This window comes from Pteronotus mesoamericanus, unplaced genomic scaffold, assembly GCF_021234165.1.
Source record: "Pteronotus mesoamericanus isolate MK-2021 breed Mesoamerican mustached bat unplaced genomic scaffold, CSHL_Meso_final scaffold_174, whole genome shotgun sequence".
Taxonomy (NCBI): Eukaryota; Metazoa; Chordata; class Mammalia; order Chiroptera; family Mormoopidae; genus Pteronotus; species Pteronotus mesoamericanus.
In genome coordinates this window covers 40687091-40704502 of record NW_026555309.1, presented here as the reverse complement: position 1 = coordinate 40704502, position 17412 = coordinate 40687091, and the positions used below count along the sequence as shown (strand labels likewise).

The following is a 17412-nucleotide window of genomic DNA, read 5'->3' as shown; positions in this document are numbered from 1 at the left end:
AAGAATTTGGAAGTGCCTGAGTTCACTTCAAGTGCTGGAGAAGCTCGCATCTGCAGCCCCTGTGGTGGCACATGTCCCTATGTTTAACCAACAGGTGAAAAGTAAACAGCCATGGGCTGTGACAGCAGAGAATCGCATTGGCTCGATCCTGTCATTCTACGCAACCCCTCAAAGTGCTTATTTCTGCATAAAAGTTAAAACACTGAAACAGAGTTTGAAATGCAAGGTGTGATATATTTATTTGACAACTGCAAGTTTAAGTTCATAAATAAAATATATACACCCCCTATCATTGTTATTACTAAAAATAATTCTGCCCGATAATGAAGGAAGTAGCAAAAACAGAGCCGCTTCAGCTGTCAGTCAGCGATGCCAGCTCTGCCACTTAACTCTCTGGGTTTCTAAGGACAAGCAGCCTCTCTAATTGTTCCACCTCATCTAAAAATGCCATGATTTATGATTCTATCCACTCTCATTCTTCATGTTTATGAACTTAGGCAGCTCAAAGAGCCTGAAGTCTTTCTATTAAATGAAGCAGGGAATAAATAAACAATTAGTTTACACCAGGTCCCTCAGTCAGCGTTCATTTTATTTTGATGCTTCCTTCTCCACTGCATTTCTCAGAAATGTGGTTGCCAGACCACAATACAAAGCCAATGTTTCTTGGTAGCTCTGACTCCAAAGTCCTCCCCAGCTTCATTTCACCTCAATGAACCCGTGGTTTCCCCAGATGTGTCTTGATTTTCCTCACCTCATAGTACCTGTTCCTCCCTCTGCCTGGAGACTTCTCCCACCTTCCTCTCTCTCTCTGATGCCCCTTGTTTTCTGGAAAATTCCTTATCTTCCTGAACTGAATGGTTATTTTCTTATCAAATACTTACTACAGTCTCCTGATAGCTGGTTTACGTGTCAGGCTTCCTTTCTCTGATCTTAAAAGTGACCTCTGAAGCTCCAGAATAACTTTCTCAGCTTTTTTGTGCCTGTTAGCCCAAAACAAAGCCTATCTCACTAATAAATGGGGGATTGCAGTCTCATATTTTCTGATTGCTTAGATTGATGGCTGTACATAAGCATATGATATTTAAAATAATTGGGGAAATTATCTAAACCAGGCTTCCTAGAAAGTAGTGTGAGGCCAATCTTAACTCCTAAACTTTAGTGGGGCCATAATGCCAGGCACAAAAGGGAGGAACAAAAGGAAGAGAGAGAGGGAAGCAAGAAAAACCAGTACCAGGTAGATGTTACTAAACTCATCAAGATCCAGATGAAAATAAAGGGAGAAGGTTGACTGGTCACTAAGACATTCCTGGAAAAGCCAAATGCAGTTGCTCTTTCTGCCCCCTGACTCTCATGGTCCAACTTTGCCCTGTGGCCGTCGGCTCCACCCTGGTGCTTGGCGGTGTTGCCTGGTCCCTCCTGCCAGCCCATTGGGAAGCCAAAGCCTCTCAGTTCTGGCGGAGTCAGACCTACACTCTGTTGCCACCATAGTCCTCACCTCTGAGGACTATGACAAGACACCTTACAATAACAGATGAGACAAAGCTAAGGAATTGTAGCTGTGTGTTATAATAACCCTTTGCACCTTGTCACATGTGTCTTGAAAACCATGGGTTTCGTATGGCTTGACTTATGTTTGTTCTGAGCACACCACCTCACACTTTCCCAGGTGACGTACATTTTCTTGCCCTCTTCAGAGACCTGGTGAAGCTCTCTTTTCTATCAGTCGAGTATTCTGCTACTCAAGAGCAAGACATCATCTGCAAGTGGAAGGATTATTCTTTCATTTCTTCTCCTAATGTTTCGTAACCTACTAACACGAACACCTGTTCCCAAGAAGACAAACAAATGGTGAACAGATATATGAAAAGATGTTCAAGTTCACTACAACAGAAATGCAAGTCAAAAGCACAATGATTTACTACCTCACACCTATTTGAATGGCTATTATCAACAAGGCAAGAAATAACAAGTGTTGGAGAGGTTGTGGAGAAATAGAACCCTCATTCACTGCTCATGGGGATGCAAATTGGTACAGCCACTATGGAAAACAATACATACCTCTATGTTCATTGCAGCATATTCACAGTAGCCAAGACATGGAAACAATCTAAATGTCTTCAATGGACAATTGTGTAAAGAAGATGTGGTGCATTTATACAATGGAGTACTACTCAGATATAAGAAAAATGAAATAGTGCCATTTGCTACAACATGGATGGATCTTAAGAGTATCATGCCAAGCAAAATAAGTCAGATGGAAAAAGAGAAGAATCATATTATTTCACTCACATGCAGGTTATAAAACAGAAAGCAACAAATAAAACAAACTCATAGACACAGACAACAGTATGGCAGTTGCCAGAAGGAAACAGGGGGTGGGACAGGATGAAGAGGTTAAAAGGGGTCAAATTTATGGTGACAGAGGGGGACTAGACCCTGGGTGGTGAGCACACAATGCAATATACAGATGATGTATCATAGAATTATACGCTTAAAATTTATGTAATGTTTTTAACCAATGTCCCCTCAATAAATTTAATTTAAAAATAAAATAAAAGGCCGGTCATCCAACTCAAAAAAAAAAAAAGTGGAGTACCTGCATAGATCTCTGGAAATATGAAATTAAAAAAATAAATAAATAAAAATGGCAAGCATATGAATAATTACCAACACCATCATCAGTAACATCATTTTAATTTTCTAGTTTGGATGGAGAAAGTCATCTCTCTTCTTGAGGAACTTTGCCTGGATGTGCAGAGTGCAGGACAGGAGCAAGAGAGATGGGCCACTTGCAGTCTGCACGGCGGAAGCCAACTCTTCACCTCAGTATCTCCTAGTCTCACCTTTACAAAGACAGAACATGCTCCGCCTACTCACCATGTTGTTATGTAAGCCAGTGAGAGTTTTCTTTTCAAGTAATCTGTAAATCACTTAGAACAAGTAACCATTATTATTACTACAATAGGAAATTGTAAAAGGACTGTTGAACACAGTGCAGTGCAGCGTAGTGTGGGATCTTTTTCTTCTACTGCAACAGGAAATATGGTACTTAAATGCTAGTAGCAGAGAAAAATTCAGCAGTGCTGCTAGTACAGAAAAGTTCATTAAATTTTCTTATAAAATATAATTATGACAAGAAAAGATAAAATAGAAAGTATTGTGAAAGATATTAAATATTCAGCTTGTGTGACACATCCAAATAAAATCCCATCAAAATTCTAATAGGCAACTTGAACTTGCTTCTTAATAACATTTATTTTATAGTGGATTTTATGCTTGAATTGGCAACATACAATTTCTTATTAATACTATTTAATGAAGCTCTTTTCAAAGTTTTAATAGTCACTACAACTAAAACCTGTCTTTGTATGAGGTGATAATAAAACGTAAAGCCATTTTACAACCATTCAAAATTTGCAACAGCTGGAATTAAATTTACAGAATTGCAAGATCTTTCTCTTCTTTCATTGATAAAAGTACTGAAGGAATTTCTTGCGATAAATGAATAGATTTCACATGCAAACATCTTCAAATAGAGCATTTCTAAACAATGCAGGAGCTCTCATTTCACAACACACATGAATTGCTAAGGTGATTGTCCTCGACAACTAGTTCGGGCTAAAGACCACAAGAGAACTATCATTAAAAGAGCATGTCAACAGCAAATAGAACTGAAGCACCCAGTATCTGTGGAAACAGGGGCTCATGCTGGCCCATGGAGTTGTGGCTCCCAGACCTCGCTGGAGCCACCTCCTAACCATGGCCACCCCATGGGATGCAGGCGGCACTTCTAGAGTCCCTGGGACATGAGCTTCTCCCTTGGTCTAGAGTCACCTGTCCACAAAAGTCAGAAAACAGCTCTGAGGCTTAGTCTCCCCTGGCCATGTCCCACATTTAACAGCAGAACAGGAAGAAGCAAGTGTTACTAACTCTCATCACCACCTGCAGTTGCCCCACTTGGCCTCAGTCATCCGACGGCCACTCTTGGCCCAAAAGCTCCCATGAGCTTGCGAAAGCCAATGGTCATGGGATCCTGGCACCCACAGAAGTCACTGTGGCCAAGAGCCCCAGTAATCCATTCCATTCAAACGACATTCTGGAAAATTGTAGTTAAAGAGCCTCATGGACCCTCCGTAAGAAGAGGCAAGAGTATATGTATATGAGAAACCCGCATACCCACTGTGAGCACATGCGATATGCCAGCACTCCCCTATGAATGGTAACGGTTCAAACAAGCAAGCCCAAGCCGTGGTGCTTCCACAAGTATCTCCTCTGTTGCACAGTGGAATACAGCTCTAGCTTCTGAGCCCATCTACGCAATATGGTCATTTGAACTAGCCAGGGCAGAATCAACCTTTGAAACTGAAGGGTGAACAGGAGTCAACAGAGCATTATTCGTGTAGGTTGAAAAGAATGGCTTATGGCATGATTGCATCCAAGTAACACCTCAGAAACAGGTTCATAAAAATGAAGCTCATTCATATCCCACTGCTCTCACTGGGTAGTAAAGAGTTCAACATAATTCGACCGATGGCTTTTGTGCGGTTGAGCAACCTAATTAAGTGGACACCATGAATCGTTACAAATCCAATTTGTAATGTCCTTTAAAAGTAGTTAAATATTTATTTGAAGGAAAGAAACCTCCTCTGTTTCCTTGTTTTAAAATTTTTCTGCCCAGGAAGAAACTTAAAAATATGAATCAGGAGAACTAAATTTTTCAATGATCTTTCATGTGGCCTTAGACATGTCACTGAAAATCTGTGATTCTGTTATCCATCAATAAACCAAAGACGTGCTATAAGTACATATGTGGCCCATAACTCTAAAATTCTAGAATTTTACCTTTATTTCTTTATATTGCTCATTTGCTTAGGACTATTTTACTCAAGAGCCGTGTGTCTACCCATATACAAAATATCGTTCAGATCATCATTGATAGTCAAGAAAATAAAATAATGGCATAAAAAGATGCAAACTTTAGGTAATGTGGGCAGGGATGTGTTGTGTTTATCTCTTCATCCCAAGGATGTTCGACATAGAGCCAGTGCTCAATAGATAGTTGATAAATTCAAAGGACCTTGGCTAAATGAATAATCTTGCTTGATTGTTTTGGGACATTTTTTTCTTATGCTTCTTTGTTTTGCTCTTATTTTTGTAAAAGGATTTCTTTCCTTGAAGTTCTCAGTACTAATGCTGGGTGACATGCAAGAATCAAGGGGGTCCCATAATAGGGGAAAACGGCAGAAACTGTCTTTCTCGGTTCATGGCAGTTTCACGCCAAACCTTCAGCAGAGTGCACAGGGCTGGGCTCCCCAGGCTGTGCACTTCAATCAGTCATTCGCTGGATAGTCATCCTTTTTTTTTTTTCCCCAGGAACATTTGTTAGGCCTCTACCACAGGTCAAGGACAAAGGGTAGATTGCTAAATAAGACAGACAACAGCCCAGTTTTCATGAAGCTTATATTCTGAAGGGAAAAGAGAAAAAATATATGTACATGTAAAATGTTCAGACAGTAGTAAGTATTAGGAAGAAGAAAATAGAACATAATTGGGAGTGAAAGGGATGAGGAAATTGGGGTGAGGAGGCACTTCAGACAGGGTGGCTCTCAAGAGACAACATTTCGGGGAGATAGACAGCAAAATGGGAGGCCTGGGTGACCAGAGACCAGCAGGATGCAGGGAGGGCACAAACGTCCTAACAACTGCAAGGCCTGGGAGAGTTGAAGAGAAATGTAGGTCACTGAGGCCAGTGGGTCCTGGGTGAGGGGGGAAAGTGAAACGAGAAGCTGGAAAAGGTCAGAGAACAATAGTCAAGGCTCAGCTGGTTGCTCACCAGCAGTGTGGAATCAAAGCACCTCGACTGGTCTTTTTGAACCCCATCTATTCAGGGTGATAATATTTGCCTCACAGGATTGCTGTGAGGATGACGTTTACACCATTGGACAGATTTCAGGACCGTCCTATGGCGTGCCAAGAAATTCAAACTCCCTAACACAGCAGCCCACCGGCCTCGACCTGGGCTCTAGTTTTCTCTCCAGCATTACTCCTGCAGGTTCTTTAGTGACCGAGGTCATTGGCGGCTTACTGAACAAATGCACTGGACGCTGACGACCGGAGCTCCAGCAGGGTGCAGCGTGCCAGTTTCAGTTTGCAGCTCGCGTTGGGAACCTCTGTCACCCTTTTCCGCTGGCATGTCTGGAAGGATTTGGCTGAGAGAGTCTCAAAGGTCCATTTTCTGAGTTCCCACAGAGTGCTCAGTTTCCAAATTGGCTAGAATTTCTTTAAATATATTTCATGAACTGATTGGGATGGAGGAGGGAAAAAAAAAGAGCGTGTGTCCTCACACATATACACACGGGGGCGTGCACACAACATTCAACAACTTTTGAAATGTATAGTCCTGTAGTCGCCAGTGCTAACCGCTATGTGTTGGGATGGAGGTGATTGGCTTTCTGTGTATTTATATTGTCTTAAAGTTAGGATTCAGCCAATGAAGCGCCAATGTTATGTAGGCGCTTCATCACCTCCACCCAAAACAAAATCCTACTAGTTCCACCAGTAGATAGTTAGGGATTTGAGGCAAGTCACTTGATTGTCCTGAAACTCAAGCTTACAACTGTACTAATCAATAGCCTCAGGGCCATAGTAACAATACCAGCCACAGGCCCTTGCACCCACAGCCCCTGCTTGCTCAGCTTTGCAGTGACATTCCTTGGGCCAAGCTTCCCTTCATCAAGTCTTAGTCTTCAACCCCCTTTCCCCAGAGGAAATCAGTTTCTGCCCCAGCCAGACCAGATGTAACGTCACACTATTACACAGATCTGCCTGACCCTCTCGAACTCCCTGCTCCAGAACAGGTAGGAGTTTCCTTTCTTTTGCAGACAAAAAGAGAAGGGAGGCATTGGTCTTGGGCTTACCTGTGACAGAGACATCACAGTGTCTGTTATCCCTCTGGATATCTTTTGGAATAGGTATTACTGGATTATTATTCTTCACAATTTGCAAATGAGGACATTGAAGTGGAGGGGAGTTACCACGGCACAGAGCTTCTGAGAGGGAGTCAGGATTTGAAGCCCGGTCCATCTTCAGAACTGTGAGCATCCCATTACCAGTCCCCAAGAGAAGTGGGCCTGGGCCCCGGCGGGAAGCTCCCTGCCCCTCACACCTGTACACTACGAGGTGTGAGTCCCCAAGCCCCTTCCTGCCGGCAGGCAGCGGGGTAATCACCGCCGCGGCGTGCTGTATTTGTCAGACGCCGTCTAAGACACTCCATTATTTACTGCGTGGCTAAGAGAGGAAACAAATGCTACTAAACTACAAAGAATGCTTTTTTATCACTCAGAATTTTAATTTTACACTTACCAAAAGAGCATTTTAAACACAGATAAATGCACATTTTAACACATATCACACTTAGAAATATATAAAAAGGAAGTACAAAGAACATAAATTGGGACATATATTCCTGAAACTGTCAAAGTGGTACTCTCCTGAGTAACTTTCCAACTCAGGGTCATCAGTGCCCAGTTTCCAGGAAATGTCATCTTCGGTGCCACCAAGCGCACTGGGGAGGCACATCATTTCATTTCTTCAACCTGTTCACTATTGTCTCCTGGATGTCCTTCCAAGCTGCCCACTCTCGTTCTTCAAGCTTTCGTTCAGACACGTTCTAACCTTACCAGATAATGTGAAGAGGTTTTGTAGACAACTTCATGGAGATACGATGTCAAAGGGAAGACTTGTGGTCTTTCATCAGTTTGGGGGCCAGAGACAAATGGGCATCCTATGTTGGGACTTCCACTCTCAGCCACCCCAGGTAAAGTTGGGTGGGGTCTTAGGCTCTGGGCACATGGAAAATTCCCTACTGAATCCTGCCTCAGGGCCACCAGCCTCCCCAGGAACAGCAGCCAAAGAACAAAGCTTGATTTGTGACAGCCTCCTTCTGGGTTGCATAGCTGCAACGTCTAGACACTATTTATGGGCACTCCCCCGGGGTTTGTAAGGAGTATACTCATGTCTAATTAATCAATCTGACGAATAGCGTGCACAGTCGTTAGAGAGGAACCACAGCTTTAATGAAGACAAAGGGCACCAGATGGCCCCTTTGGGTGTAACTGGGGCTACTTTGTCTCTCATTTGTCTCTCATCCTCCCTGATCTTCCCATGTTGCCTGACTCCTCCCAGTTTCCAGTCATTTGCCATCATACCTCTGGGTGTCTTTTCTCCTGTGATTCAGTGGCAAGCACACGAACTTTAACGTCTCTGCTACACTGTGTCTCATTTTTTTGAGTCATCCAAATGAATCACTGTGTGAGCTTGATGAGGACTCAGTTTTCTCATCTGTACTATGGGAGTCATGATGCTTACCTTGCTGGATTGTTGCATGGACCTAACACAATAAAGTATGTGGAAGTGCCGGGTTCACACTGAGTCAAGGCAGGTGGCCCATCCTCCTTCTCTCCCTCTCACCTTTGCCAATCCTCCTTCTCGCCTTCCTTCCTCTCTTCCTTCTCTGTCTTGTTCTTTTCAAAATCTTTGCCACTGTCCCCCCTCCCCTTCCATCCCCCCTTCTTCCCTCTTACCATTGCTTTTTTTCCCCCTTTCTTTATTTCCTCCTTCCCCCTACCCCATGCTTAAAACAAGAGAGCAACATGATCATATTTTTAAATTTAGAATGATCTCAGCAGCTGCAGAAAGGGGGCAGGCGACAAGGAAAGAGACATGTTCCATCTATTGAAAGCATCTGGGTGAGAGAGGATAGAGCCAGAAATAGGAAAACAGCAGCGAAGGGAGGGAGTAGAAAAAAGTTGTGATCTCCCTTGTCAGTAGTTCACAGGCCTTATTTTGGGAGTGGATGGGGCATCTCTGTGCCATCCCCAGGGTTTTATATGCATTACCTTTAGTCCTCACAAAGACCAACTGCTCCATGGCGACCTGGAATGGCGGCCCTGGAGTGGAGTCATTTGCCAATGGACAGCCAAAGGTCAGAGGCCATGCGCACGCATGGTGTATAGCTTCCCCCCCATACGTGAGCCCCACATAACTGGCATCTTTCTGGGACTGGTGGGTACAGATGACAGCTTCAGGAAGGATTTGAGTTAAATGCCTCACCACCTGGGTGAAGGCAAATACATTGATTTTTGAAAGGTGAAGACGTGTTTCTTTCGCATTCAATTAATGAACTGAAATACAATATAACTACATATAGACATACATTTATGTTACAATGTTCTCTATATAGTTTAATCCTAAATAGATTCAAAAAATATCCTGGGTGGGGGGACAGGGTGGTATATTTTTAAAAAATAAAAAGTTTCATGGTATTGAAATAGCAATAGGGTAGTTGTTTGTTTTTTTTTTAAGAGAGAATAAAGAAAAGTGATATGCTTTGTTTCCCAAGGAGGGTGATGTTTTTATTTTCCCCCAAGATTTCATATGTGTGTCAAATTTCTAAAAAACAGATCTTAAATCATGGCCAGAAAAAGATTTGGTGAGATGGGGAACTAGCTGGAAACCCCTTTCTTTCTCCTTCTTCACTACATCTTGTCTCGTAGCTTCTTGATGGCTTCTCCAATGGGCTGCGTGTGTTCATCTTAGGGTTTCCGTAAGTGAGGTTTCATAGGTGATGTCACAGTGAGCACACTCTGGTTAGACCAGAGAAAAAGGAATAGTCTTTGAAGAAGAAGGAAACTGTTTGCATGTCTGCCTTGAAGATCTCTCCCTCTGACCGGCCTGACTGATGAAGTCCATGTATCAACACGCCGTCTAGAAGTGTTCTCTCCCTGATGAGACTTCTTTCTCCTTCCAGGCACTGGAATCTAACTTAAACTCATTCCTGTGGAGATCCAAAATGTATTCAAACATTTTCTTTTTCCTCTTGCATTTTACCAGGCAAAGAAAATACAAGATAGGAGTAAAATAGCCATTTTATTTATTTTATTTTTTTCTGGCGTACATCATACTGCATTCCAGATGGAATGTGAGAGTCCAAAGTTCTGGATTCATAGACTGTTTGCATGGATGTGCTCTGTTTATGTTAGACGTTGACTTTTCCTAGATCTTTCAAAGCAATTAATGCCCTTGATTTTTCCAGAAAGCAGCACTCTAGGCAAGACAAACATCCTTCCCCCTGGCTTTATTGAAACATAATCAAAATTAACATTGTATGTATTTAAAGTGCAGGGGTTAGGTGCAACTTGATATTTGGGTATAGTTATGCAGGGTGAGTTAATTGGCACCATCAAGAGAATCAACATACTCATCACCTCACATAGCTATCATTTTCTTTGTTGTTTTTTCCCTCTGTGTGCCTGTATGGTGAGACTATTTAAGATCTACCTTCTTAGCAAATTTCATCTGCTTTTCCTTTAAGGATTTCCAGCTTTGGAAGCTGCCTGGTCACAAACACCCTCCTTCCCTTTGGAAACAGGATCCTTCTGGTTTCAGGTCCTCTTCCTGAACTGAGTCCACCTTTTCTTTGACATGTGAATATTTCATGTCTTCCGTGCGTGTCAGGGTTTCTATTGGTGTTCTTGCAAAGGGCACATCTCGTAACAAAATTTGAATTTGTATATTAATATTGTTGACCTAGAAAGCCAAAGATGGAGCTGAGGGGAAACAAATTTCCTTTTTGTAAACATATCTGCTGTAAACATGACTGATGGTATTCAGTAACATCACAAAACAAATAAGTTATTTTCCAATGAAGAAAGAGGATGTTTCTCCACTAACCACTACTCACAGGAAGTAAAGTAGGACAAATCATCATTTTGGTTAAATCCAGTATGTGTAAACCTCCATTTTTCCAAACTGCAGAAATAGTGTCTATGGCTTGAAGTGAGCAAAAATAGACTCTCTATGCAAAGAAGAATTAGTTCTGCCACCTTTATCTGCCCTACAGAGTCATCCTGCCAGACTTCTCAAAGCCTGAATACCTCAGAAGTCTCTTATTTAATTTGCATTTGGAAACTCAAAATATATTTGACATTTTCATTTCTATCAGTTCTGTTTAAATTAGGCCAACCTTTGTTGACTGCTTGTGACAGCGTGTTTATTAAGCTCATGGATGCTAGATTCATGAGATCCAAATTTAGTTGATGGAATTATGCTGTCTATTAACCAGGAGACTCTGGGCAAGTTACTTAGCCACTTGGGACCTCAGTGTCCTAACCAGTGAAATGGGAATACCTAACAGCAGAGAAGGATCTAAGCCAGAGGGTTGCTGGGATGAATAAAGGAGCTATTTGTAAGGATCTCAAAGGACAGGAGCTCAGTGCAGTGCTGTTAATTTTATTACCTTTATGTTCACTCTAGTTGCTAGAAACTGGGGGATATGAACTCAAGGAAAACCAGGTCTCCCCTTCAAGGAGAGATTAAAGGGGAGCGGGGAGACACAAACGGGTGAGCAAATGAGGTACAGCCAGCCCCTGTACTAGAGGCCATTCAAGAAGTACCAGAACAGACTCTTGAGCAAGAGAGAAGGAAGTCAGTTCTCACTGGGGATATCAGGAAAGGCCTCTTGCAGAGACAACATTGGTCAGGCTTTCAAAGATGAGGTGGGTAGAGTTTTGAGGGAGGAAAACAGAGAAAGTCGGGTGGGGGTGGGGGGTGGAGGGAAACTCCAAGAGGAAGGGACCAGGTACAAAAAGGCATTGAGAAGGTAAAATACTGTCCCTGGAACAGAGTGCAGTGCAACCACAGTAAATGCAGGAACAGAGAGCATGGTGAGAAGTCCCTTGGGGCCTCAGCACAGTGTGTTGACAGCTCTCGGTTTAAGTGATCGTCATTCGGTGGTTTGTATTTTCCAAAAAGTCTCTCAATATTTGTGCAGAACCCCTGCTGTTATGCACAAACAGAACCCTCTGGGAGAATAACATTGAAATCTAATTGTGTCATCGGCGCTAAAACACCCCCAACACCCCTACAGCAAAGGGAAGTTCAGAGGCATCAGTTGACCAGATGCAGTGTTTTCTCTCTGATACATTAGTTTCAGCCTTCGAGTTCATGAAATTCTTTGAGTTCCTTTCTCTAGCCTGCTCTGCTCATTCACCAGCCTGACTCATTTTATCTGATTGGGTTCAACCGCCCCCTCCTGGGCTCGCCTCCTTTGGCTGCTGAATAAATAAATCATCCTGGAACCTGTCCAGAAGGAAGATTTTCATAGGAAAGTTCCATTTGCATTCAACCCCTCATTTATTCAGGCTGAGTTCTCAGCCTCCCAAGGAGAGAGAATTGAGAAAATAAAGAGGTGTTTTCTGCTGCCAAGTTTACTAACATGGCCATCAGCACAGCTGGCTTGAGGCTATGCCCACAGAGAGGGGACACAGCCCCACTCAGTTTGTCTTAGGAGCCCACTTCCCTCGCCACCCGCCCTTTGCCCCATTTGGTCTCCCTCCTCACGTCAAGGTACTTCTTACCCATCTGAGAGTTCCTGGATAGCCCGTGTGAGGCCCGTGAGTCCAAGAAATGCAGGAAGGAGGAAGCGAGCAGCATTTCATTCTCAGGGATCTAATTCCTGGGATTCTTTCATTAAGACCTAGATAAGTGCAGGATTAAGGGGGTTCTGGCGAGTGCTTTGACCCTAACTTCCAGCCCCACTGGATTGACCAGCTACTCTGGGGGATTTTTTACAGATAAATGAATTCATCCTCACACTGGGTTAAAAATAGAACCGACCTTCTTTCTATTTAAAAATGAGCATTTAATGTTCTTTTTCGCAGGGATGGTAGAATACACTTCGCAAGGACTGGGATTGAAGGAATCATTCCCAGGAAGTCTCAGATCCCAGAAACCTACCCTCCACCATTCAGGGATCTGGAAAAATGTTAGAGGCTTCTTCCCTCCTCTGGGATTCTCTGTGCAAGGCCAGTCCTGTGGGTGAACCGAAACCGTGCGTGTGGAATAGGAAGACCTTAGGAAAGAATTCAATCCCGTGTTTCTGGGGCTCAGCGGACACGAGTAACGCTGGAGACAGCGTCCGTGGTTCAGGAGGGTGGCCGTCGAGAGCTCCTGCTCGGGGCAGGCAAGGGGAGCGGGGTCCCTCCTCGCCAGAGAGGAGGAAACCGCGCGCCCCCGAGGGACAGAGGCGCGGCAAGGCGGTCAAGTAGGCTTTCCTGGGACGCCACAGGGTGTTGCGAAAGCGCCCAGGGCCTGACGTCATTGGCCATCAGCTGACTGTGCTCAGAGCCCCGGCTCCAACGGCTGCAGTCTCAGTCGTGGCGGCGGCGGAGGTGACGCCCACCCGGGCTCCGCTACCTACGGCCGAGATCCGGACGGTGGCGGCCGCCCTCGCGGCCCCTGCTCCGCCCCGCGTGGATGCAGACACCACGTGCGCACGGCGCTGAGCCCTGGCTCCGCTCCGAGCGTCCCAGGGGCTTTGTCCTCATCCGAGCGCCGGAGCTCGGCGGGCGGGAAAGCGGGGCTCCAGCAGGCGGCTGGAAATGCCTTCCCCACGCGCTCCTGCTCGACCCCTCTTCTGAGCAGGGAGAAACTTGGTGTGCTGGCGCTCCGGGGCGCGCCCACCAGCCCTTAGGATCCGCGTAGTAAAGAGATTCCACAGGAGCCTGCCTGCCCCTATAGTTTCGGCTTCTTGGGGTATTTTGCCTTTTTTTTCTTTCTTTTTTTTCTTTTTTTTTTTTTTGCGCGAAAGTTGGCCTTACCCAAAGCCCCCGCGGGGAGGGAGGAAGGGAGACCCTCAGTTCCGCTCGCTGGGCTCTCGGAGTCCGTGGGCAAAGCGGCCTACGAGTCCTGGCTGCGCACCTGCGGAGGACCAGCGCCAGTGCCTAAAAAAGATCAGCTGAGGAACCCGCCCGCACCGCCAGCTGGAGCTCGGGATCTGCGCGCGGGGGCAAGTCTGGGGGCGCCGCCGCCCGCCCCAGCCCGCAGCTGTCCTCTCCCACGCCGCTCTACGCTTGCTGCAGCCTTCAAGACCTGCGGTGTCCAGGCCAGATCTGGGCTCCAGGTCTCTGCCAACCACCCCCCCAACCACCACCCGTGTCCCGGGGGCGTGGCTTGGCGCGAAGGCGGGTTTAAGTCGCCGCGGGTGTCTGACCGATCTGACAGGTCTCCAAATTTCTCCTGGTCGCCTGGTGCCCGCAGCGCGCCTCAGAGCGCCAGGGTGGCACGCGGCGCTTCCCTGGATCCGGAGGCGTCTTGGTCGACTTCCCCGCGGCCTCGGGCCTCCCTTCTCGCTTAAACCTTACCCCCGCCGCACCCAGCTTCGGTTCTTGCCTTGGATCCGCACGGATGGCTTCTCTTCGTTCTCAGAGCTGTTGGCTTTGGAGCCCTCCCCACTTTTTTCTGCCCTCGCCTCCCGCGCTTCCCAGTTCCGGGCCAAATGGACTCCAAAGACTGAAGTGAAGGGTATGGGACCTGTGAGTTGCGACTCCTCAGAAGCACAGCTGGAAGGCGTGACCTCGTCTCCTCGCCGCGACTGGGACCCTGAGGCCCTCCCCCTCCCCCGAGGGATGCGTCGGGCCGGAGCCGTTGCTGTGCTGTCAGTCCGGGCTCAGGAAGTGGGGACAGCCAGAACTGACGAGCCCAGGAGGGAGCCTCAACACACCCCCTCCTCCAAATTAACTCTTTGGTGACTTGTTAGCTCTAGGGCTACCACCTCGCCAACCCGCCGGCGGGGCACCCCACTCCTCCCCCTTCGTTGCCCCCGCCCCCAGCTCCGCCCCGCCTCCCCATCCCGGCGCAATGGAGTTCTCCGAAGGGCTCTGTTCCAGACACAGCTGCTAACTTCGCACCCATCGCCGCCGCCGGTCACCCTAGGCCAGCCCCCCTCAGCCGCCGAGTCGTGGGCGTCCCGAGCCAAGTGCCGCAGCCAGGACCCGCCCGGCGCGCAGCAGAAGCACGGCGCCCAGGAGCCTCTTGGAGAGCAAAGGCTGCGCCAAGACGCTGAGCGGAGAACCAGCCAAGAAGCCTGAGCCCGGGGAGGGTGCTGCGTGGCTCAGAGCTCTGCGGCTTCTGCGGACAAATCGCCGCCGCTGCCGCGCACCCAAGCTTCGAGGTTTGGCGGGAGGGCGGCGCGCAAGGACGCAGGGGTCTGCGGCGATCTTCTAGGCGCCCTTTGCCCCGGGGCGCACTATGACCTGACTGCGCGGGGCCTCCTGCCCTGGGCTCCTGCGACGCGGCGGCGAGGGACCAAAGGGCTCACTGCCAAGCTCCTACCAAGCCGCCTTTAGGTGTTTAGGAGCCCCCTCCCCCAGCCGACTCCCTCGGGTTCTGCGCCTCCTCCCTGCGGCCCGGCGCCATGGAGCTCTCCGATGTGCGCTGCCTTAGCGGCAGCGAGGAACTCTACACCATCCACCCGACGCCCCCGGCCGGCGACGGCGGGAGCGGCTCTCGGCCGCAGCGGCTGCTGTGGCAGACAGCGGTGCGGCACATTACCGAGCAGCGCTTCATTCACGGGCACAGGGGCAGCGGCGGCGGCGGAGGGAGCGGAGGCTCCGGCAAAAGCTCGGACGCTGCGGGCGGCGGCCCCAACCACCACGCGTCGCAGCTCTCCGGCGACTCGGCACTGCCCCTCTACTCACTGGGCCCCGGGGAGAGAGCGCACAGCACCGGAGGCACCAAAGTCTTCCCGGAACGCAGCGGGAGCGGCAGCGCCAGCGGCAGCGGGGGAGGGGGCGACCTGGGCTTCCTGCACCTCGATTGCGCCCCAAGCAACTCGGATTTCTTCCTCAATGGGGGCTATAGCTACCGAGGGGTCATTTTCCCCACCCTGCGCAACTCGTTCAAGTCCCGGGATCTGGAGCGCCTCTACCAGCGCTATTTCCTGGGTCAGAGGCGCAAATCCGAGGTGGTGATGAATGTGCTGGACGTGCTGACCAAACTCACCCTGTTGGTTCTCCACTTGAGCCTGGCCTCAGCCCCCATGGACCCGCTCAAGGGTATCCTGCTGGGCTTCTTCACCGGCATCGAGGTGGTGATCTGCGCCCTGGTGGTGGTCAGGAAGGACACCACCTCGCACACGTACCTGCAGTACAGCGGCGTGGTCACCTGGGTGGCCATGACCACCCAGATCTTGGCAGCAGGCCTTGGCTACGGGCTCCTGGGCGACGGCATTGGCTACGTGCTCTTCACGCTTTTCGCCACCTACAGCATGCTGCCGCTGCCGCTCACCTGGGCCATCCTGGCCGGCCTAGGCACCTCGCTGCTGCAGGTGATCCTCCAGGTGGTGATCCCCCGGCTGGCGGTCATTTCCATCAACCAGGTAACTCTTGCCTGCCTTGCTATCCCCCACCTCCCGGCCCCGACTCCCCTGCGTTATTTAGAAATAGCCTTGTGAGAGGCAGGTCACCTGCTTGGTTGAGGCCCCTCCCGCAGCTCGGTGCGGTGCCTTGCACCTAGGAGGTCCTGAGTGTTCCCTCGTTGGTGGCATTTCCTCTACTTAGAGAAACTGGAACTAAACAATGTCTAAAGTTTCTACCAGCTCTGCCCTTATATTCTGCTTCTGTGAGTAATTCTCCTCTGACATCAGCTGAGAAGTTGTCTTCTTTCTGCTCCCCCAGGGTCTGTGGTCTCGGGGGCAGGAGGCAGAAGGGGAGGAAAAGCACCCAGTTTAGAAGGTGACCCATTTCTCAACAGCTTTACTCATGAGCATCACAGCAGGGAGTTGTAAGGGACTCTGGGACTCCGAGCTGGATTTCTGGGAATCTTTGAGGCACCAATCCTCAAGCCTTGTAGGAATCAACTTTTGCTAAACACGTCCTAATTGCCAGTGCTGGAACCCTAGGTGTGTTATCTCGCCCAATACCTCGGACAATCCTGGGACAGACTTTTATCTGGGAACTCTTTATTGCCTTGGGGACCTAAGATGACATCTTACAGAAGCCAACCCCAATACTTTGAGTAAGTCAGCCTCTGGCATTGGGGTGGGGGTGTCATTGACAAAGGAAGCAAGTTTTGCTTCATTGAAAAGGGGCGTTTAGATGTAGATGGCTTGAAATATTTAAGTGGAACCTGACTCGTTAGGTCTCTTTCTCCTTTCTCCTCCTTTCTGCCTATCTTTCCCCATTAAATATGGATGCACTTAGGTGAACAAAGTTCCCATTGTCTGTGAATGAGAAGGTAGGCAGCAGTGCCTCTATTGTTAAATTCATTAACATCAATAGATAATTAATGGTCTGGCGCTTTCTTTGCCAAATGTCTGGTAGGTAACAGGAGACTAAATTTGGGTGCTTCTTGATAAAACTGAGGGGAACCTGTCAGCTGAAGTGTTTTCCCATAGAAGGCTGGTGGGAGGCGCTGGGGCGGGAGGCTGGCTGCTCGGTGTGGTCCTGTCTGTAGCTGCTTGTAGGCTCTGTGCCGCTTTTGCTGTATCAGAAGCTTAAGGACTCCTGTTCCCTGCGGTCAGCTTTGGATAGCAGGCGCTTAGAATGAACTGGTACAATACCTCTGAAAATTGTT

General features: G+C 47.9%; 1 protein-coding gene across 1 annotated transcript in view; it reads left to right on the top strand.

Annotated features, from left to right (window-relative positions):
* The first annotated feature begins 15253 nt into the window (after positions 1 to 15253).
* Positions 15254 to 17412, top strand: part of ADCY8 (adenylate cyclase 8) — a 156023-nt gene continuing 153864 nt past the window's right edge. The window contains exon 1 of the mRNA XM_054590096.1: positions 15254 to 16216. Within this exon, the coding sequence (XP_054446071.1) occupies positions 15254 to 16216 (963 nt within the window). The remainder of the gene's footprint in view (positions 16217 to 17412) is intronic.